The sequence below is a fragment of the Eubalaena glacialis genome, chromosome 18, assembly GCF_028564815.1.
Source record: "Eubalaena glacialis isolate mEubGla1 chromosome 18, mEubGla1.1.hap2.+ XY, whole genome shotgun sequence".
Classification (NCBI taxonomy): Eukaryota; Metazoa; Chordata; class Mammalia; order Artiodactyla; family Balaenidae; genus Eubalaena; species Eubalaena glacialis.
The window spans coordinates 55,744,343-55,765,893 of NC_083733.1; the positions used below are offsets into that span (position 1 = coordinate 55,744,343).

General features: G+C 53.3%; 2 protein-coding genes across 9 annotated transcripts; one reads left to right on the forward strand and one right to left on the reverse strand.

Moving 5' to 3' along the window:
* Positions 1–1,175: 1,175 nt before the first annotated feature.
* Positions 1,176–4,401, forward strand: FAM98C (family with sequence similarity 98 member C). Its single transcript, XM_061173136.1, has 8 exons — positions 1,176–1,289; positions 1,396–1,544; positions 1,624–1,758; positions 2,211–2,416; positions 2,653–2,730; positions 2,814–2,930; positions 3,340–3,507; positions 4,062–4,401. The coding sequence occupies exons 1-8, from the start codon at positions 1,225–1,227 to the stop codon at positions 4,200–4,202; spliced, it is 1,059 nt and encodes a 352-aa protein (XP_061029119.1). The 5' UTR covers positions 1,176–1,224; the 3' UTR covers positions 4,203–4,401.
* Positions 4,402–5,989: 1,588 nt separating this feature from the next.
* RASGRP4 (RAS guanyl releasing protein 4) lies at positions 5,990–18,357 on the reverse strand. Of its 8 annotated transcripts, XM_061172577.1 has the most exons (17): positions 18,285–18,357; positions 15,755–15,939; positions 15,220–15,338; positions 15,047–15,108; positions 14,288–14,419; positions 14,029–14,182; positions 12,744–12,917; positions 11,228–11,344; positions 10,115–10,390; positions 8,478–8,558; positions 8,294–8,398; positions 8,086–8,204; positions 7,831–7,975; positions 6,996–7,032; positions 6,759–6,893; positions 6,524–6,636; positions 5,990–6,046 (listed from the first exon to the last, which is right to left on the reverse strand). In XM_061172577.1, the coding sequence occupies exons 1-17, from the start codon at positions 18,305–18,307 to the stop codon at positions 5,990–5,992; spliced, it is 2,034 nt and encodes a 677-aa protein (XP_061028560.1). In that variant the 5' UTR covers positions 18,308–18,357. The 8 variants fall into 8 exon arrangements, with proteins under 8 accessions (XP_061028560.1, XP_061028559.1, XP_061028561.1 ...); XM_061172576.1 differs by lacking the exon at positions 5,990–6,046 and having other exon boundaries at positions 6,394–6,636; positions 14,029–14,140; XM_061172578.1 differs by lacking the exon at positions 5,990–6,046 and having other exon boundaries at positions 6,394–6,636; positions 12,744–12,815.
* Between the last annotated feature and the right edge of the window lie 3,194 nt (positions 18,358–21,551).

Here is a 21,551-nt window from a genome sequence, read left to right on the forward strand (position 1 = left end):
GTATTTTATTAAGGTCAACAAATGCCCCCTGAGTACCCAGCCCTGGGGTATGCAGGACTATGGAGGAACCAGATTAAGGGTAGGCTCTGCCCTGGAGAAACAGGTTCTGGCCCTTTTCTTCCCTGAGGCTCTACTCCCAGTTCACTCCCACTCCCAGTAGAACTATAGAAACTACAGGAGACCAGGATAGAGTCGGGAAGAGAATAAACCTGGAACAATAATTTTAATAACAGCTACAAAAACAAGAGCAGTAATAACAATAGTAATAGGTTAAGTGGTTAAAAGCACAGACTTTGGAATCAGATCTGAATTTGGAGTCCTGGCACCACCATGCATTCACTCTGTGATTCATCCTCTCTGCATCACAGTTTTCTCTTCCATAAAATAGAGATAAGATACTTAGCCCAGTAGCACACACGAAATGCTCAATATATGTTAGTCATTTTTAATTGAGTACCCCGTAGATGTCTGCTAAGCACTTACATACAGGACTCTAATCCTCACAAACAACTGTAAAATGTAGGCGTTACCATCATTACACAGTTGTGAAGAAATTTGGCAGGAACACAATGGTGGTGAATGGTGGAGTCAGATCCTAACCTTTGCCTGCAGACAAGATTGCACTCCTAGGGTGCAATCTCTTAATCACCATGGTATATTGCACCTGCTCCCTCTCTCCAAGGCTCAGGGGGGCAGAGGGGTGAAGGTCCAACGGACTAACTCGGTTTTGTGTGTGTGTGTGTAGCTGGGATTCCTGGGTCCCTGACAGAATTCCAACTCTAAGTAGGAAAGGAGGGAAAGAGTTTCTGGACTTGGAGAGAAGTTGGGAGGACAACACTTGGTCAAAGTTGCTTTAAAAGCAGAGGGCATTTGAGGGAGGCTGAGGAAAAGGAAGCCGAAGTTGCTTCTATGTCGCAGCAGTAGCGACACCGCTGGTCTGTCGCGACAGCCGGGATCCAGAACGCCCGCTTTGGATTTACATAGCCAGGGGTTTTTCCAGTGTCCTGACTGCTTACCCGAAGGGCGGCGCTCTAGTGCTCGGCTAGGGAGGCGAGCCCGGGGGCGGGTTCTGCCTCCTTCTGCACCAATTGAAATGACGAAGGCCCTTAGCATGAAGAGGCTTATTGGTCAGTTACGGGGGCTGGGTGCGCACGCCACTCCTGGGGCGGAGCTTCCCACCGACAGGCAGGGGGAGCGCGCGCCAGGCGAAGGGGCTACACTTTCATGGAGGGGGCGGAGGCGGAGGAGCGGGAGTGGGCCGCGGTGGCCCGGGACCTGCTGGCGCTGGGGTAAGGGGAGCGGGGTGTGGCTGGGGGTGCAGGAAGGGGCAGGTTTGCCCTCAGAAATTCCTACTAACCTCCCCCACCCCCTCCCGCTGCCTCGGCCGCGCCGCAGGTATGAGGGTTTTCCGGGGGCGGCGTCGCTGGGCAACTCGTGCCCAGACTTCAGGGCTCTGTGCGCGCGGCTGGCGGCGGAGCTGGCGACTCTGGGTGCCCTGGAGCGGCAGCGAGAGGAGGGCACGGAGGCGCTGAGCGCCGGCGACGGTACGCATGTAGCGGGAGGCTGGGAGTGTTGGAGCCATGGGTGGCGCCGCCACGCCCTGACATCTCCCGCCTCCGGCAGGTCCTGTTCCCGAGGAGGAATTCCTGCGACAGTTGGCCGGCCTGTTGCGGGAGTTGCACTGCCCTGACCGCGAGCTCTGCGGCGGGGACTGCGCGGCCTCGCTGCGGGAGTCCGGCGCGCGCCTGCGCCTGCTGCGTGAGCCGGGGGCTGGCCGGGATGCGGAAGGGGGCGAGGCTACAGCCTCGAGGGGGGCGGGCTCTGCACGTTGAGGTGGAGCCAGGATCCCGAGGGGGCGCGGCCAGAATTTGAGACGAGCGAGAGGGCCGGACGGAGGTGGGTGGGGTCCGAACACTGGGCTAGGCTAAGGGCTCTGCGATGGGCGGGGTTAGTATTTTGATGGTGGGTCTTGAAGCTCACGTGGGTTGGGTTAGGCGGAGCGGGACAGGAGGTTCCGAAGTGGGCAGGGTTTGAAATCTGCAGAGGGAGCTGGGTCTCGAAGTGAGTGGGGCTTATTCTGGAGGTAGAAGCAGGGTTCTAGGTGGGAGGAACTAGGAGACGGGAGGGTTTGAAGCCACTTGAACTTTTTGACCCCGGTAGGTGGGGTGGCAGCCCTCATTGATTGCACTGCTCCTTTTCCCTACTTTTAGGCTTTCTCTGCTCAGAGGTCCAGGCTGCTCGCCTCCTCCGCCTGCAGTCCCGTCTGGATCCCAGCCCTGAGCAGTCCGGTGTGGAGGGGGCAGAGGAGGGATCTGGCCTGGTCCAGGAAATGGTCCTTACTCTCCAAGCTCTGGGGCTGCCTAGACCCATGCCGGGGACCCCAGCCAGCCAGCTGCTTCGAGACTTGCATGCCAAGGTAGAGAGCTGGAGTCCCCTCCGCACCCGGCTCACCTCACCCTCCTCGTAGGGGGGACAGCCCCCTCTTCAAAAGTGGCTCTGGGAGGAGTGCACAGCCACGGATGTTTCCTAGAACTGTGACTGCCATTCTTGGTTCTATGGCCGGGGTCCTCAGGGTCGTGGGGAACTGGGGTCCACGCAGGAGTCTATCCGATTTCTGCCCAGTCAACCCCAGCCTCCTTCTTCTCTCATCAGATCGCGGAGCTGCTGCCTTCCCTGCCCGCAGGGTCCCTGCAGCCCCTCCTCAGCTACCCGCTGGATGCACCCAGATGGGTAAGGCTGTGTATGGCTGTATGTATGTGAACAGAGATGGGAGTGAGGGGGACCCCTGGCATGACTGAGACCTTTTTCCCCAGGAAGCATTGGAGTCTCTGTCCCAAAGCCTGCGAGATCAGTACTGCTGCCGCCGCTGCCTCCTCCTCAAGCGCCTGGACCTCACAACATCTGCTTTCCACTGGAGTGATCGGGCAGAGGTGTGGGCAGAAGACCTAGGCAGGAGCAGTTGTGAGGGCTGCAGCTGCAGGGAGGAGACATGAGGGCCAGGGATATGACCCTCTTGCTGGTTCGAAGGCCCAGGACATTTTAGAATCTTGTGAGGTTTTGGGGTCTGGAATCTCAGGGCCCCCAGGGCATTCTAGAATTCCCTGGTCTGAGCTGGGAGTGTATTTAGAGCAATACTCCTTATTAAAAGATGTGGGACGCGCACAACATTGTAAATCAACTATACTTCGATAAAGCAAACAAAAAACGTAATGAAATATTAAAAAAGAAAAAAGATGTGGGAAGTGAGGCCCTGAGTCGGGAAGAGATGCTTTAAAGATTACAGATCCCATCTGGGGAGGTCTCGTGGGCACGTTCTCCATGTCTACCCCTACCCACTAGGCCCAAGGAGAGGCCATGAAGGCAGTGCTGATCCCAATTCGAGAGTCTCTGACCCCAGAATCGGATGTCTCCATTGCACACGTCCTGGCTGCTCGAGCTGACCTGTCACGGCTTGTCCCAGCCACCAGCAAGACTGCCCGCCGAGGGACCTGCTGTGCTATCCACAAGGTGAACACCTGGGGATGGGGGAGGGCCCCAGCATCCTTGGCCTTCAAACTGGCCTTTTAGCCTTTGCTTGTACAAACCTTGTCCTCTTCTGCCTGGGCTCCTGCTCTCGCCTTCTCCTTGGGTTCCTGGCCTCTGGACTCACGACTTCTAATCTGCCCCCTCCACATGGCAGTTAGAAGGATGTTTCTAACTCAAACATCTGACCATGTCCCTCCCTAGCTCAAAACCCTTCTATGGCTCCCCAGTGCCTTCAGAACAAAGTCCACCTATTTACTGAGCCCCTGCCCACCTCTCCTGCTTTGGCTTAGAATCCTCTCCCACCACTCACCCTGTCTGTTGTATTGGGTTTTAACCATTTTTAAAGCAAAACTACCCTCTGTTCAAATGATTACGTATTTAGCCTGCATTGGGAGTAAGGAGTGTTAACCACTGGACCACCAAGGAAGTCCCAACATCTGCCCTTCCTTTTTCAACCTCATGCTGTTCTCTTGGCTCTCTAGCCCCTTTGTCCAAGATATTTTCTTCTCTGCAACTCAAGTCTAATCACCTCTCAGGTGCTTATGGGCAGCGTTCCAGACCGGGGGGGCCGCCCAAATGAGCTGGAGGCTCCCATGCCCAGCTGGCAGAGCAGAAGAGAGGACAGAGGCGGGCAGAAGGCAGGCCGCCAGTGCTGGGGCCGCAAGAAGAAGAAGTAAAGGGGGACTGGTGGTTGGGGGAGGGGTCCTTCATGAGATGCTGACATTGATAATCTCTGAGGAGTCACTGTGAGGGTTTCTCTTGGCACTGGCACCCCAGCCCCATATCCCCTGTTCCTGAGGTCCCAAATGTCCTCCCCCCCATCTACCATTAAACACCAAGGACCATGTTCTCTGGAAAATAAATTTAATTAATTTATTTATTTTTAAAAATTTATTTATTTATTTTTGGCTGTGTTAGGTCTTTGTTGCTGCGCGTGGCCTTCTCACTGCGGTGGCTTCTCTTATTGCAGAGCATGGGCTCTAGGTGCACGGGCTTCAGTAGTTGTGGCACTCAGGCCCAGTAGTTGTGGCTCGTGGGCTCTAGAGTGCAGGCTCAATAGTTGTGGCGCGTGGGCTTAGTTGCTCCCGCGGCATGTGGGATCTTCCCAGACCAGGGATCGAACCCATGTCCCCTGCATTGGCAGGATTCTTAACCACTGCGCCACCAGGGAAGTCCTAAATTTAATTTATGACAGCCCTAGGACCTATCTCTGTGGGGGCCAGGTCAGGGGTGCTCAGGTTTGAGGAAAGGTAGGGGCTCTCTGTCCCCTGGGTCTGAACAGGCCCCTGCTGCTCTGACCCTTAAAGCCCTTTTCTCTTCAGCAACATCCTTCCCTCCCAATGGGCATGGGGGAGGAGACATGCAGGCATTGGGCAAACATCTGTCAGGTACCCACCATGTGCCAGCCCTGTGCTAGGCATTGGGGATACAGATAATAATAACCCCTGGTGTCCCGGAGCTGACCTTTCTGGTGAGGAAGGGCAGACAAGAAAGTTTAGTTTGTCAGATGGGGAAAGGGCTTTGGAGAGAAATAAAGCAGGAAGGCAGGATTGGGACCATGGTGGGATTGCACCTTTATGCATGATCAGGGGAGGCCTCACTGAGAAGGTGGTACTTGAGCTAAGTCCCAAAGAGGGAGCCATGTGGACCTCTGGGGAAGAGCCTTCCCTTCCTGGCAGAGGGAGTGGCCAGTGCAAAGGTCCTGAGGTAGGAGTATTTTGGGGCATGATCAGGGACCATCGGAGGCCAGTGTAGCTGAAGCAGGATGAGTGAGGGGGTGAGTGGTGGGAGGGGAGGTCGGAGAGGTGATGGGGGCAGATCATGCGGGGTGGGCCACAGTGAGAACTCTGGCTTTTCCCCTGAGTGAGATGAAGCCATGGGAGGGCTCTGAGCAGAGGAGGGATGTGATTGGACTCAGGTGTTCACAGGCTCCCTCCCTGTTCCACCCTTTCTCTGGCCTTCTCTCCCATCTCTGGAACTCCAGAGTTTGGAACTTTACCCACCCTGTACCGTCCCCCTCCTGACCCATGCTGACATCAGTGTAGCATATTGGTCAGTAGCTTCCATTCTAGAGGCAGGCAAACCTGGGTGTGAGTCCTGTCTCCAGCACTTAGGAGTTCTGCCACCTTGGGTGAGCAGTTTAACTTCACTGAGCCTGTTTCCTCATCTGTAAAATGGAGATTTAAGGAGGTGGCGAGATGATACCTAGGTCTAAATGCATCCAACACAGAGCTGCACAGATATTAAATGCAAGAAAAGGGAGTACGATTAATAGCCACTCTGATGCAAAAGAAGAAAGTAACTTTCTTTCGGAGTAAGAGATGACGGATGCTTCAACAAAGGCAGTGTGGATGGGAAGGAGGCGATGCCTTTGGGGGTTCTGCTGGAGGCCTGGAGGCCGAATAACAGGACTCAAGACTGACTCTGCTGGAGGGAGTGGGGAGAGAGCAGACCAAGGCAACATCTAGGAACTCAGCTTGGAGGACTGGGTGGGTGATGGGGCCGTCGCTGGCAGAGGGACCTGGAAGGAGGAAGACACTGGGTGACGTGGGGAGTGCACGATGTCCAGGAGATGGTTCACTGCAGGGGGAGAGCCTCACCCAGACTTTTTAAAGTGGATGGATGAATGTCCCCTCTGGATTTTCTTTTAGCTCAATCTGAGAGTCCCCACTTTTGAATCGTGGCATTTGTTCTACTATTAGTGTCTGATATATTTGGCCTTATTCTAGCCATCTTATAGTTGTCTTTCTTTTTTTCTTCCTAAACTCCCTTTTCTTTTCTACTAGTGGTTACCCCTTCCCCTCCCTACAACGTACTGTAATTTCTATTTTTCTATCAACATTAAAAATTAACCACTATCTATGCCCTCCTACCCAAGCAATTGAGGACTTTTGCATATTTTAACTTTCCTATGCTTCCCCAAATCTGTCTGGGTTCCCCCAGGCAAATAGGCTGGTCTCCCTGTATCCAGTTGTGGGTACGGGCAGCTCCTCCTCACCGTCTCTGGTTCCCAGGAGGGATGTGAGGGCTCTGTCTGGGTCCAAGCATGGCAAACGTGCCACCCGGTCTCAGGTTCCAGGGATAGCGTGTAGGAGAGATTGTCCTCAGAGCCTGTTCGTGGGCGTGTGGATGGGAGGGATGTGGGTACGGTAGGAAAGACCTCATGACCTTGGAGTTAATCTCCATCCATCCACCAGGCCCCCTTCCCAGGACTGCTACACCCTGGGTCTTACCACATCCGGCATGGGGAACTGGTGTGGGTGGGACAGGGGCTTCTGGGGGGCTCACGTCGCCCTTGGCCCCTGGCCTCTTCTTACACTCCACCTTCACTTGGTCTCTGCAGTGTTTGTGGCAACACAGCCCACAGTCTGGGGGAAATTCAGAGGTTAGTGCCAGAGGCCCAGTCTGTGTCCTCTATTCTTTCAGCCCGCGGGTCCCGGATTCCCTCCCCCTACCCATGCCCCGCTCACCCCGACAGCGGTAGCCTTGCTTGGTGACACCCCAAAGCTGGGAAGAGAAAGCAGAATAGGTTACCTAGGCTAGGGGAAGGAGGGCTGTGATTGGGGTGGGGCTGGGGTCTGTCTGGAGGAAACAATTAAGGTTTTGGAAGTTTTCAAGGCTAGAGGCTTATGTGGGATCTGGGAGACTAAAGGAATTAGGAGGTTATCTCAGGTTTGGAAAGTCATCTGTGATATGAGAATTGGACAAAATTTGGAATTAATAAAGCATAAATTCTATGGGCAGGGATTGTGTCTGTTCTGTTTCCTCCTGTGCTCCCACCCACCCAGAGCCTATAACTGTGCCTGGCACACACAGCAGGTGCCCAGTATATATTTATGAATGAAAAAGTAAATTTGGAAAGTAATCCAAGGTTTGTGAATTGCTCTTGGTTTGAGATTGAGAGATTTGTCCATTATACAGAGTTTGAGGATACCCTGAATTTGGAAATTATCCAGGGTTTGAATTATCTGGGGTCTAGAGACTTGGAGATTGATTCTGCTTGGAGATAATCTACTTGTGTTTGTAGATTCTCCAGGGTTTGGCAATTATCCAGGATGGGGATTGTCTGGGAATCGAGCATTATCTCGACTTCAGAATTATCCAAGATGTAGGGAATATCCATTGTTTAGGGTTGCTGTGAAATATGGGGATTATTTGAGGCTAGAGGATTTTCTGGAATTTGGGGATTATCCGGGGCTTGGGGAATGTGAGCGCTCCAGGGCAGGGCTGGCTTTTCCAGCCCAGGCTGTGAGGAGTTAGGGCGCTCCAGGGGTCCCTCAGGGTGACAGCGGGCGGAGTGCTCACGAAGCCATTGCAGCTGCTACAGAAGGTGGGCTTGCGGAAGGTGACCTCCTGGAAGGTGTGCAGGAAGGCCAGGCCCAGCTTGGAGCAGATGGCGCTGGCTTGGAGCAGGTACCCTGTCAGCTCCTCTCGGCTGAAGGAGCCACTCCTGGGGGAGAGACTGCGCTTCAGCAGGACTGGCCCCTTTCTCCCAGACCCAGGAGTCCTGGATACCCCAGGTCCTCGTCTTAAGGGAACCCAGGAGTCGGGAGCACCTACCCCTGGCGGGGGGGTGGGTGAAGCCCGTGGCAGGCGAAGGGGAAGTTGCCTGAGAGTCGCTCAAAGTCCTCCTGAGAGATGGTGCCTCGGCCTTCAGGGTCATAGTTCTTGAACACAGACTTCGGAGGAGCATGGGAAGGGGAGAGTAAGGCCAAGTCAGGGGCCCCACTGTCTTAGATCCCTCCTCCCGCCCAGGGCTCCTCCTCACCTCCACCAGCTGCTCCACATGCCGACCCAGCGTGACCCTGTCGGGCTTGGGCGTCACGCCAGGGGCCCACTCCACCACCAGGGGCACCTTGAAGGGGGAGGGTGGCTGGGGCAGGGACAGAGGGTCACAGTTAGTCATTGCAGAGGCTTGGGCTGGAGGTCAGAGGTCAGGGCTGGGGTCTCACCAGACTCTTGGGACAGCGGGGCTCCCGGGCGTAAGAAAGCTCATAGATCTCGTCCTCCGTGTGGAAGAGATCCAGGGAAAGCTGGAGGATGGGCAGGGTGTTACGGACCCTCCTTGTCTCTATCCTCCTACCTACAGCCCACGCCTGCCTGGACCCCCAATCTCCTCCTCTTTCCAAAGCCCCTCTTCCCTGGGACCCCCATGGTCCCCTCTCCCACTGAGCCCCCCTTCGCTCTGCACACCGCCGGTCCCCTAGACCAGAAACACCATCTTGTCACTGAGGCTCTTTTGATCCTATTTAAAATTGCAAACCCCTGTCACTTTCCATGCCTGTTTCTGCTTTAATTTTCTCTATAGCACTTATTATCTAAAAGACCATATGATTTATTTACTTTTTTCACTGGCTATCTCCCCCACTAGGAAGTCAGCCCCACAAGACAGCAATTTTTTTCTGGTGTTGCACACTGCTGTGAGCCTAAGTGTCTAAAGTAGTGCATGGCTCACAGCAGGTGCTCAATAAATATTTGGGCTGATGGCCTCTTAGAGTCAGCATAGCAGAGCAGCTTAGGCACCAGTCATCCTGAGGCAGGACCAGCTTCACAGGCAGGCCCCACACTTAGAGGGGCCTCCACTTCATTTAATGCCCTGCTGTCACCATCTTGAAATTCTTAATAATTTCAAACAAGGAGCCCCACATTTTCAATTTGCAGGTGGTCCTGTCCTAGGATCTGAAAGTCAGCTTTTCAGTCTTAGACTACCTGGTCCTCAGAATCCCAGTCTCTCTCAATTTATAGCTCTTTAGAATGAAATATATATATCTCTACCTCTCTATCTCTATTATCTATCTATCTATCTATCATCTATCTACCTATCTATCCATCTATGTAAAATAAAATATAGCCAGAATCGCACACTTGCAGTCTTAGGACATAGTGTGATAGTTAATACATGTTCTGAAGCTGGCCTGCTGTGGGACAGGGGGCAAGTGACCTCACCTCTGTGGGTCTCAGTTTCTCAGTCTGTAGAATGGACACTATAAGGATCCCCTCCTTGTAGGGTTGTGAGGATGGAATGAAGTGCTCTCTGGGGACTTTAATATGGTGCCTGGCACATAATAAGTGGTCAATAACTGTTATTAGCTTTTTGCTTAGATTCCTGGATATGATAAAACTTGGAATTTTGGACTAGTGGCATGAGAAGCTCAGAACCTTGGAGTTCAGGAGTGCAAAAGCCCAAAGCAATTCTGGAGCTCAGATCAATGGATACTTGAGTTGCTGGGGGAACTGGGGGAAAAGTGCATTACTTGTATAGAGCTCACTGTGTTCCAGATACTATTTTAAGTACTTTATGTGAATTATATGAATTATATTACTGATTCTTTTCAACCACTCTCTGAAGTAGGTCCTATTAGTATTCCCATTTTGTAGTTAAGGAAACTGAGGCTGAGGGGTTAAGTGACTTGCCCAAGACCACACAGAAAAAAACAAAAACACCCTAGAAGCTCTGGCTTCAAAGCCCATGCATTCCAGCGCTATTCTACTATTCTATCCTGACCCTCACCCACCCAGGACCCTAAATCTCAGTACCCCGCAGGTGCAGCCTCTGGGAGCTCAGCCTGGGCAGCTCAGGGCAGCTCACCGTGAGCAGATGCAGTAGGTCCTCATTGGCACTGCAGGGGGGGTGTTGCCTCTGGAGGGTTGCCAGCTCCTGCAGCCGCAGGTAGAGGCTGTTGAGCTTGGGTAGGTGCAGGCGGCCGTCAGGCAACCTGTCAGGCTGGGCCTCGTGCAGGGACACCAGATCCTTGAGATGCACACCCAGTACAGGCAGCCGGAAGCCGGTGCAGCCAGCCCAGGTGCGGCGGTAACAGGCGTAGTTGTTGTGGGCAGCAAGGAGCTCAGTCAGCTCCAGCAGGGCCTGTGTGGGAGGGGCATGTTTTTTTGGGGGGGGAGCAGCATGTAATCGGGAAGGCCAGTTCTGTTCCCCTAGCTCCTTGAAGGGGAGTACCTAGCAGCGTCCTGTGTAGCTCTGGACCCCCCCAGGGGCCCAATGGCATTTTGGACCTCTCCCCAAGCCCCTCCATGTCCCACATTGGCTTCAGCATCTCCCCAGACTGCTCTTCCACTTGGGCCCCCATCTCAGAAAGGCCCCACTATCTCCCATTCCCCAGGCTAGAGTGATTTTTCAAAAACCCAAATCTGATCATGGGTGCTCTCAGCATTCCCAAACGCTTCCTAGCTCCCCACTGCCCTCTAGATAAAGCCCAGACACCTTAGTTGAGCTTGCAAAAGGCTCAACAGGATCTCCCCCCGCCCCTGCCCCAGCATCTCCAGCCCAATATCCTGCCACATCCTGACCTCAGCCACACACCAGACTCATGAATGATTCGCTCTCCTTAGATACTTTCAGGACACCCCCAACCCATGCTCCTCCCATGGGTGGCCCAAATGTTGGCATCCCTGGGGGCATCATTTCACTCCCCACCTGGACTGCAAGTTCTCTGCTAGCATCTCTTATCTGTCTCCCTCCAGTCCTGCTCAGGACCAGACACACAGTAGAGAGAGGTCAGCACCATGGATGAGGAGGGAGGAAGAATGACAGAGGACAAAGCCTGGGGGTCTGTCGGATTTGGAGGAGCAAAAGGTCTCTGGGTGGCTCCAGGGCCCCTGGGAAGGGATGGAGGGGGCTGGGGAAAAGTGTGTGGGTTCAGGATAATTGACCACTGGAACTTTGGGGAGGGCAGTGGGACTTCACCTTGGTGCTGTCAGGGCTCAGGTGGGTGTAGGAGTCCTTGAGTCTGGAGATGGCGCTATGACACAGGCCCCCAGTGACTGCCATCAGTGTGTTGAAATTCTGCAGCTGGAGCAGCCTCTAGGAAGGGAGGGTGATGCAGAAGTGGTGGGTACCACATGGAGGACAGGCAAATTGGGGGTTCAAATGACAGCATCCCCATTGAGTTGGGGTGTCAGGCATGTGTGGGGATGGGCCACTGCAGGCATCAGACAGGTGAGATGTGTCAGGCAGGAGTGGGCCACAAGCAGGTATGTGGGCATCACACGGAGGTCAGGCAGATGATAGACTAATGTGAGGTCAGATAAAAGTGGGGGGAGTCAGGGACTTCCCTGGCGGTCCAGTGGTTAGGACTCAGCGTGTACATCCACTGCCGGGACATGAGCTGGAGCTCTGGTGGGACAACTATTATCCCGCATGCCATGTGGTATGGCCAAAAAAAAAAAAAAAAAAAAAAGTGGGGGGAGTCAGGCAAGTATGGGGTGTTGGACGGGTTTGGGGACTCAACAGGTCTGTGTCAGCCAGGTGTGGAGGATTCAGACAAATGTTAGGGTGTCAGACAACTAGGCGGCCTCTGCACTGGGAGTCAGCCAGGTGAGGGGAGACCAGAAGGCCTGGGTTCTGGGCAGGAGTTGGGAGCTGGGCAGAGGTGAAATCGTCCAGAGTGATACAGAGGGGTCAGGTAGATATGAGAGACAGGTGTGGGGTCAGCCCTCCCCTTTTTCAGGTTTGAAGAGCGGAGGTTGCTGGGGAAGAAGGTGGGGCCAGGGAGGAATGGAAGACGCTCAGACCGGGGAGACCCCATGTAGATGCCAGAACACCCTGGTCTGTCAGGCCGGACAGGGGAAGCAAGGAGATGGAAGACGCCAGAGGCAGGGCGTGGTCTGCGAGGAAGTACGCAAAGGGGCGTGGCCACGCTGGGGGAAGGAGGGCTTCCCTTTTCTCCAGAAGGGAGGGAACATAGCTGGAAAGGAGGGGGAAGGGGGAGGGAGAAGGGGGAGGGAGAAGGGGGAGGGAGAAGGGGGAGGGAGAAGGGGGAGGGGGAAAGGAAAGGGCGGGCCAAGGGAGACCTGAAGTGATGGGGACGGATGCTGTCACTGTCCTAAAGGGACAGCTGGGGCCTAGGGACCGGGGTAGGGATGACGCAAAGGTGCGGGCAAGAAAGAGTCTCCTCTTTCATTGCCCTGCGGATAGAATATTCGGGCACTGGGCTTGTGAGACGGGGTCAGGAGGAACGTCGTCAACTGCCACGTCTGGGACCAAGGAGTGGGGCCAGGGCGGGTTGGACGTGGTGAAATCAAGGCCAGGGAAGAAGTGCCGTCACAGTCCCGGGTTAGAACGACAGGACTGAGGCCGCGGGGACGCGGCCAGGGTGGGGCGTGATGCGTTCGGGAGGGGCCACGAGATGGTGACGTCACCGCCCGGGAGCCCAGCGGGGCAGGTGCTCAGAAAGTGGGCAGAGCGGCGGGGCGGACCTCACCTGTGCCACGTGGATGAACTTGTCCAGCACCTGCCCGCGCTGTGCAGGCCCGGGACGGCTCAGCACCATGACCTGCACCCAGCGGGAGACGCTGTTGCTGAGACCTACGGATCCCTCCAGGGCCGGGCAGCCCCGCACGGAGCCCTGCAAAACGTAGCCCCGCAGGTCCTGGGGCTGGGGGTGAGGTGGGTGTCAGGGTGGGCCCTCGCGCTCAGGCCCTGCCCCTCACACGCCATCCCCCAAGCAGTCACGACCTCTGATGTCCTAGCTCGGCCATCACATGTCCCTGAGGTCACCATGGCCCTCTCCCATCTGAGGAGAAATGTTTAAAGAAAGTTGGGTACTATTCTGAGCCCTTCCTCATAGCCTCACAACAAGTCTATGAAGTGAATACTATATTATTCCCATTTTAGAGATGAGGTCATTGAGGCACAGAGAGGCTAAGTAATTTGCCCAGGGTCACACAGGCCCAAGTCAGGGTGGGAACCCAGTCTATTGCTCTTAACTGTATACCTGACTGGTATATAGTCAGCAAAGGGAAGGGTGGTGAAGAGGACACGAAACTAACTTCTATTTGTTCTGCTCAAGGAGTCAACATTACATACCCACATCCACTGCACTGTGTGTGTGTGTGTGTGTGTGTGTGTGTGTGTGTGTGTGTTTACAATCAGGAAATTTTCCCATTAAGGAACCAGATCCCCAAGTACCCTCAAAACGATGATGGCAAGATGGCAATAGCTAAACACATATATAGGTTGAAGCATTTGAAATTACCATTTGGGTAGGTAAAATATGTCAAAATATGGCAATTTCAAATGGTTCAACTATATAGCATTTACTCTGGACCAGGCGCTGATCCTATGAGGCAGGAACTAAGTCCCCCTTTTACAGATAACGGGCTGAGGCACAGTGAATTTAAATGCTTCTCAAATAAATGAACAATTAATAAAATATTTTGAGCACTGACTACGTGCCAGGCACTGTGACGAGCATTTTTAAATGGACATATTAATTTCCCCAACCAGCCAATGAAATATTATGACCTCCTTTTTACACATGAGAAAACTGAGTCCCAGAGAGGTTGAGAAACTAGTTCAAAGTTACACAGGTAGGAAGGGGCTGATGGGATTTGAACCCGGGGCTCTGTGCTCAGCCAGCTTAACTCATTTTCCTGGACCCTCTAGCACCCAAGATTGACAGTTTGGGTCCTCTCAGTCCTGCCTGGCCCCAGCCAGGCCTCACCCCACCCCAAGCCCTCCCCAGCTGGGAGGAGGGGCGTCCTTACCGTGATAGCCTGGAAGGACCGGAACTCCAGGTAAGTGAGGTGCTCTGCCAGCTCCTCAGTCTCCAGGTGGTCGAAAAGCAAGGACACTTTGCGCTTTTTGCCCAGGCCTGGGCTGCTTATGGGGGGAGGGGGGCCAGGGCCACCGGGGCTCAGCCTGGGGGCAAAGAGAGGCAGGGGGAGGAGCTGGGGTGGAGGGTGTGGGAGTGTGGAGGGAGAAGGCAGAGTGGGGGTGGGAGGGAAGGGGAAGGGACTGACTCACAGGTTGGTGGAGTCTCCCAGGCTCCGCTGGGTTGCGTTACCCTCCTGTTCCACAGTGGCCCAGAAGCGACCTATAACCTCTTCTAACTGGGGCTCCTGATGCACTGTCTCAGGGTGTTGGGTCAGCCAGTACCTGAGGGTGGTTTAGAGATGGTGGAGTGAGGCTGGGGGTGAGGCAAGTCTCTGAAAGGGGTCTCTTGGGCTGAGGGATCTCTAGGTGCTGGGCTTGGGGGCGTCTCTAAATGTGTGCAGGGGGTCTCTGGAAGGCCAGTGTTCAGAGAGACACCAGGCTGGGAGGATCTCTGGGAATAGGACTGGGGGCCTCTTAACACAGGCTGAGGGATCTGTGGCAGATAGACTGGGGAATCTCTTGGAAGTGGCATGGCTAGGAAGCAGGGTAGTGGGGATGGGTCTCAGGAACTAGGTTGGGGGCCTCTAGGGGTGAGATTTTGGGGGAACAGGGTGAGGGGTTCTTAGAAACTAGGCTGGGGTATATGGGAGGTCGGGGTTTTAGGAATCTGAGCTGGACGTCTTGGGGTACCAGCTGGGAGAGGGTCCATAGGATCTGGTCAGGGGTCTCTAAGAGGTGAGGGTTCTAAGGAAGAGAACTGGGAGGTTTTAGGGACCAAGCCAGGGGATTCTCAGAGTGGGATTTGCGGGAGCAGGACTGAGTAGTCTCTGGGAAGTGTTTTTTTTTGGCGGGGGGGCAGTAGGGTGAGTATCTTGGGTCATGGGAGTGTAGGTCTTGGCCCAGGCTTACCTGACCAGGTGACAGATCTGCAGCCTCCTCAGCTCCTGTGTGCTCCCTGTGGCCTCCTGGTACTTAAGTTCTGGTCAAGGCTCTGTTATCCAGTATCTCAGACCTGCCTGCTCACCTCGTCCCCACCAGGCTCTCTCATCTCTGCCCTCCGCCCTCCACCCACTGCTCATGGCCCCGGGAGGATATAAGGTCAGCAGACGGGCAGCAAGGTGGGCAGAAGGCAGCACCCAGCTGTGCATGGCAAGTACCATGTTGAGAATATGGTCCCCACGGCGCAGGCTGCCAGCTGAGTCTGAAGGCAGGAGAAGGGGACACTGTGTCAGAATGGCCCCTGGGCAATGGACTGCACAGCTTCCAGAGCCGGTTGGACAGCCTGGTTCAAACCCCAGCTCTACCAGTGACTCCATGTATGAACTTGGGCAAACAACCTGGCCTCCTTGTGCTCCAGTTTCCTTGTCTGTACTGTGCATGGACCAGCATCGTGCCTGGCAAGTCATACTGAAGATGGAAATAGCATCAGACCTCCTCCCCCCGCAGCTCAGGAAAAAGAAACGCAGGTAGGTGTCTCTCTTATTCCTACTGTAGTGATTGAGACTCATTCCACATACTCCTGCTTCTATTTTATACCCCTCAAGTTGAGCCCAGAGAGAGGTGGGTGCTTGGCCCAACCTCAGGACTGGGGAGGCTGGCCAGGGAGGGGACACTCACCGAAAGACTGAATGCATTTCTCCAGCAGGTCATCTTCGCTGCAGCCGCCCTCATTCAGCATGCCCAGAGCCATGGAAGCCATGACCTTGCTGATTTCCCGGGGGCTGGGGCACGTCTTGTGGCGGCGGGCCTGTCGGGGCCGGCCCCGTCCCCCTGTCTTCCCCGGGCATTCCTGGTGGGACTTCCTGTGGACACATTCCCTGGGGAATCATGGGAGCCCCTTCCTTGAGGCAGACCCCCAGAATTCTTCTTGACCCCAAAGCCCCAAGGCATCCTAAAGGGAAGGTCCTAGCATTAGTCCTGACCTACCGTGGTTCCATAGGAGAAAACCCCAGGAGTAGTCCAGATCATGGGAGCCTTCTCCTACAGGTAAACTCCAAGGGTCACGCCTGTCCTCTTCAGGGAATCAGGAGGGAAAACCCTAGGACTACCCTGAACCCTCACCCCCAGCGAATCATGGGAGAAGACCCCCAGGACTACTTAGGACCCTCCAGGAATCATAAGAACTCTCTCCTCCAGGCATTGTCCCCCAATTCCCCTTGACTGTATGGTCCCAAGACATCATGGGAGAGACTTCCTGTTGGCAGACGGGTTACTCCTGACCTCCCAGGGAATCATAGGAGAAGACCCCAGAATTATTCTTGTGCTCCCCAGGGGGAATCATGGGAGGTTCTGCCTTCAGGGACACTCCTCAGAATTCCCCTTTGCTTTCCAACACCCACCCCTCCTCCCCCCAGCCCTCATGAGAGAAGCAGACCCCTGAGATTCCATCTCTCCCTCCTCCCCCACCTTGACCGCCACTAAGGTGACAGACCCCTCCCCCAAGCCAGCCTTTCGGTGGGACTGGAGTCTTAGCTGCAAGCCTGGGTCCCTAGATTTGGAGCCTGGAGAGAAGATACAGGTGCAAAGTAGCCTCACCAGAGCCCTTCAGAGCTGGGCGTGGTCCCAGGGGCTGAGGCAGCTTCAAGGAAAGTTTAAAAATAACCCTCACTCTGCCCCGTGCCTCCCCAAGGCTCTTGTTCCAGGTGGGGAAAGAGGGTAATGGAGAGACAGGGATGGTGGAGGAAGGAGGGAGCAGAATCCAGGCAGAAGGCCTTGGCTTCCACAAGAGTCAGACAAAACTGGGTTGGAGAAATTTATGCTGGCTGTGAGACTTTGTGTTAATCACATAATTTCTTTGGACCTCAGTTTCCTCATGTGAAAAATGAGAGTCGTCTTTGGACCTTCCCCAAGAATTTATTATGAACATTCAATGCCTTGCTCTTCAAAAGTGCTAAATAAGGGATTTAGTTTGCTTAGGCTCTTAAGTGGCCAGAGGTGAGAAAGTTAAATATGAGATGCAGAGAGAGAATGTGATGGAGCAAACTAGAAGCAAGGCATGGGGAATGGGGGTGAAACCAGAAATCGGGAGACCCCCATAACAAGGGCACTGCCATGTCCCTGGTGCATCATAAAGGCTCGGTAATCAGTATTGAATGGTGTCGAGTAACAGCTGGCATTACTGAGCACTGAATGTGTACCGGGCAGAGGGTTGAGCATCTATCTAGTTTAGGGGTTCCCGAAGCATGGTCCCCAACCAATCCCAACAGCATCACATGGGAACTTGAGAGAAATACAAATTCTTAGGCCCCACCCCAGACCTACAGAATCAGACACCTTGAAGGTGGGCCCAGCAGCCTGTGTTTTAGAAGCCCTCCAGGTGGTCCTGATGTGTGCCCAAGCTTGAGAACCACAGGTCTAGACTGTACCACCGAGGACTCATGCGTCCCTCCGAGGAGGGACTATGATTATTCTATTGACAGAAGAAGAAACTGAGGCACAGAGCGGGTAAGTGACTTACCTAAGGTCACACAGCCAGAAAATGAGGCAGCCAGGTGTCCACCATTAAACTCCTGGAGATTATAGGGAGGGGACCCTTTGCCTATCAAAGACATGCTGGGGGAGGCAGAAGGAGCTGCCTAGGCTATGGACCCAGCCACCATGGTCCCTGTGAGGACAGGAGGGCAGGTGATAGGAAGCCGATTCCAGAACCTGCTGGCATAGCCAGCTGCTAGGCCCTTACCTTCGGACTCTCTGCCCCCTGCAGCGTCTGGAGCAGCCAGGAGTTGCTTAAGAGGCCGGGGAGCCGCCTTGCCCTGCGTCACACTCCCCTCCCCTGGGGCAGTGCCCTGCAGGAGTCTGGAGTTTCCAGTTCTGGGGGCAGCCAAGAAGACCCCAGGGAGGACAGAGACACCCAGCCTACGGAATTAGGATCGGGGCGTGAAGGGCGCGGGGAGAATGGGATCAGAGCAGCTCAAATTCCAGAAGAGCAAGGATAAGACACAGACGCCCAAGCAAACAGCCCCAGCCTGAGCTGGCTCTGGACTCCCTGAAGCATCTTTGCACCTGGCGCCCCCAGCTCCTGCTGCTGCCCCGAGAGTAGCCCGACACCCTATGCCCCTCATTAGAAGCTCCCCAAACTTCCCATGCAGCCCAAGCGAGACCCAGGGGCTTAGGGCGCTCCTGGTCTCTTGGAGAAGGGTCCCCTCACCTCTTGCTGTCTTTCCTGTTCATGCTTCCTTGAGGGGAAGGGGTCTTTTAAGAGTGTGGCTCAGCTCCTCCCCCCTCACCAATGCTCCAGCTTCTTAGCCCCTAGGGAGCTGGGGCCTCCTCGGTGCTTGGGCAGGAAAGAGGAACTGCCCCTCCCCACCCAGCCCCAGGCCAGGGGGAAGGAAGAGGCTGGGGAGAGACCAAAGGTCCCTCCTCCCCCTACATGGGGATCCCTTCAGGCTGAGGTTTCCGGTGCTGCCAGCCCCCACCCCCAATCACCCAGCGGGCTCTCTCTATCTCCCGCATCTTTTGGTCTCCAGACCCGTGATTCTCTGTTCTGTCACTGTCAAGCTTCAATAAGAGCAGTTTTTTAAAAAAAGTATGCCTAATATGACACATTTATGTAAAGACACTCAAAAGAAAAGTCTATATTTCTATGAGGACATATTCATGTATAATAATGCACAGCAGTTTGATTGGAAAGTCACAAGACAATATTTTGTATATTTCTGCCTATGTTTCTTTTATTTCTAGCTTAGTTTTAATAATACCATTTATACCCCAGAAAACATTTTCACTTTATTCCTTTTATTGTAAGAAAACCTTATGTAGCACCTACTGTATACCACACACTGTTCTAAGGGCTCTTAACATATTAACTCATTTAATTCTCACACAAACTTTTATTTTTTTTGCTGTGTTGGGGTCTTCATTGCTGCGCATGGGCTTTCTCTAGTTGCGGTGAGCGGGGGCTACTCTTCGTTTGCGGTGTGCGGGCTTCTCATTGTGCTGGCTTCTCTTGTTGCGGAGCACGGGCCCTAGGAGCATGGGCTTCAGTAGCTGTGGCACGCAGGCTCAGTAGTTGTAGCTTGTGGGCTCTAGAGTGCAGGCTCAGTAGTTGTGGCGCACGGGCTTATTTGCTCCGTGGCATGTGAGATCTTCCTGGACCAGGGATCGAACCTGTGTCCCCTGCATTGGCAGGTGGATTCTTAACCACTGTGCCACCAGGGAAGTCCTCACATAATCTTAAAGACTCTTATCTTAGTATAAAAACATTGCAGACAGAAGTTAACCCTTGGGGAGACCCCTCCCCATCCCACTGTCCCTGTTAGGCAGGGGTGACCAATATCATACATGGTTGGGTTTCATCTGATCTGTTGGCTGTGCTTTTAACTACATAGACACATGCTCATAGAAATACAGACTTTTGAGTATGCATGCTTGTTTTCGCTTACCTAAATGTGTCATGCTTGACATATTTTTTTTGACACATTTTTAAATTGAAATACAAAAAAGAGTCAAATCATAAGTGTTTAGGTTGTTGAATGGTGACAAACCGAATATGCCCCTGTGACATTCACACAAATCAAGAAATAGAACGTTTCCATTCCCCATAAGCCCCCTTGTGTTCCTTCCCAGTGCTATCTCCCAAAAGTTACCAGTAACCTGATTTCTAACAGAGTAGTTTTGCCTGGTTTTGAGCTGTATATAAATGGAAACAACTAACTGTCTGGCTTCTTTTTTTTTTTTTTAATTATTAGCACCTTTTTAATTATTATTTATTTATTTATTTTTATTTATTTATTTGGCTGTGTTGGGTCTTCGTTTCTGTGCGAGGGCTTCCTCTAGTTGTGGCAAGCGGGGGCCACTCTTCATTGCGGTGCACGGGCCTCTCACTATTGTGGCCTCTCTTGTTGCGGAGCACAGGCTCCAGACGCGCAGGCTCAGTAGTTGTGGCTCACCGGCCTAGTTGCTCTGCGGCATGTGGGATCTACCCAGACCAGGGCTCGAACCCATGTCCCCTGCATTAGCAGGCAGATTCTCAACCACTGCGCCACCAGGGAAGCCCTGGCTTCTTTTTAAAAAAAAAAAAAAAAAAAAAAAATTGTTTATTTAGGCTGCTCCAGGTCTTAGTTGCGGTCTGCGGGATCTTTACCGGTGGCATGCAGGATCGTTTATTGCAGTATGCGAACTCTTAGTTGCGACATGCATGTGGGATCTAGTTCCCTGACCAGGGATCGAACCCAGGCCCCCTGCACTGGAAGTGCGGAGTCTTAGCCACTGGACCACCAGGGAAGTCCCTGGCTTCTTTCATTCAACATCATGTCTTTGTGATTCTTCCATGTTATATTTAGCTGTAGCTCATTCCTTTGGTTGTTGTATAGTCTTCCATCATGTGATTAGTCCATGATTTATTGATTGATTTTCCTGTGATGGACATTTGAGTTGTTTCCAGTTTGGGGCTGCTGTGAATAATGCTGCTGCTGTCATTCTAGCCCCTGACTTCCGGTGAACATTGCGGTGTGCAGTTCTGTAGGGTAGATACCCAAGAGTGGATTAATGGTCACAGTATTTAGTATGATTCTGCCAAACCTAGTAAGTGAGTCCATTCAACCAAAGCTCTTTTAGAAGTCTATTTTTGCACTGAAAGAAGTCACCATGGATTTTTTTTTAAGGCCAGAACATTTAGACAAGCACAGAGCCCATTCTCTTTAGCTTTTCCATTCCGCGCCATGCCGTATGGTTGCAGAACCTCTCCATGTTTTCCTCCACCTGCCTTTTCTCTTCTCTCTCCTTTGATCTCAAGAGTGCTCTCCGTGATGTGCTGTCTGTCTGACTCTCAGCCTATCTCCTCGGCACCTGCTTTACATGAGGTGATGTAACAGCCCTGGCTGAGCCCAGCTTGTAGTGGGAGAGTGTCTCCAGGCCCCCAGGACTCAGAGAAGCCTCAGAGAGGGAGACGGACAAAGGTCCCTGGCACTGGTATAAACGTGTGCCGCCCTCATGGCCCTCGGGGATGGTTAATACCAACAATAACACCAACAACCGTAAAGGAAAAGACTACTGAAGCAAACCACAAGAACTCATGAGGCAGAAACAGGATGCATTTGATAACATCCAAATAAAGATTTCTTTTAATGAGGACACCATGGAACAAATATCAGATGACAGAGAGGAAAAACAGTATTTAAAATGTGTAAAACCGGGACTTCCCTGGCGGTCCAGTGGTTAAGACTCCGAGCTTCCACTGCAGGGGGCGTGGGTTTGAGCCCTGGTCGGGGAGCTAAGATCCTGCATGACTCGTGGTGTGGCCAAAAAAAAAAAAAAAAAGAGAAAGTTTAAAATCAAGGAGAGATTAATATCTAGAATGGAAAAGGGACAGCTGCAAGTCAGCAAGAGAAAAAGACAGCCGCTCTGATAGAAAAATGGGCAAAGAGGATGAGGGTGAGGAGGAGACCCCAAAACTCTCTTGACAGGCACCTGAGAA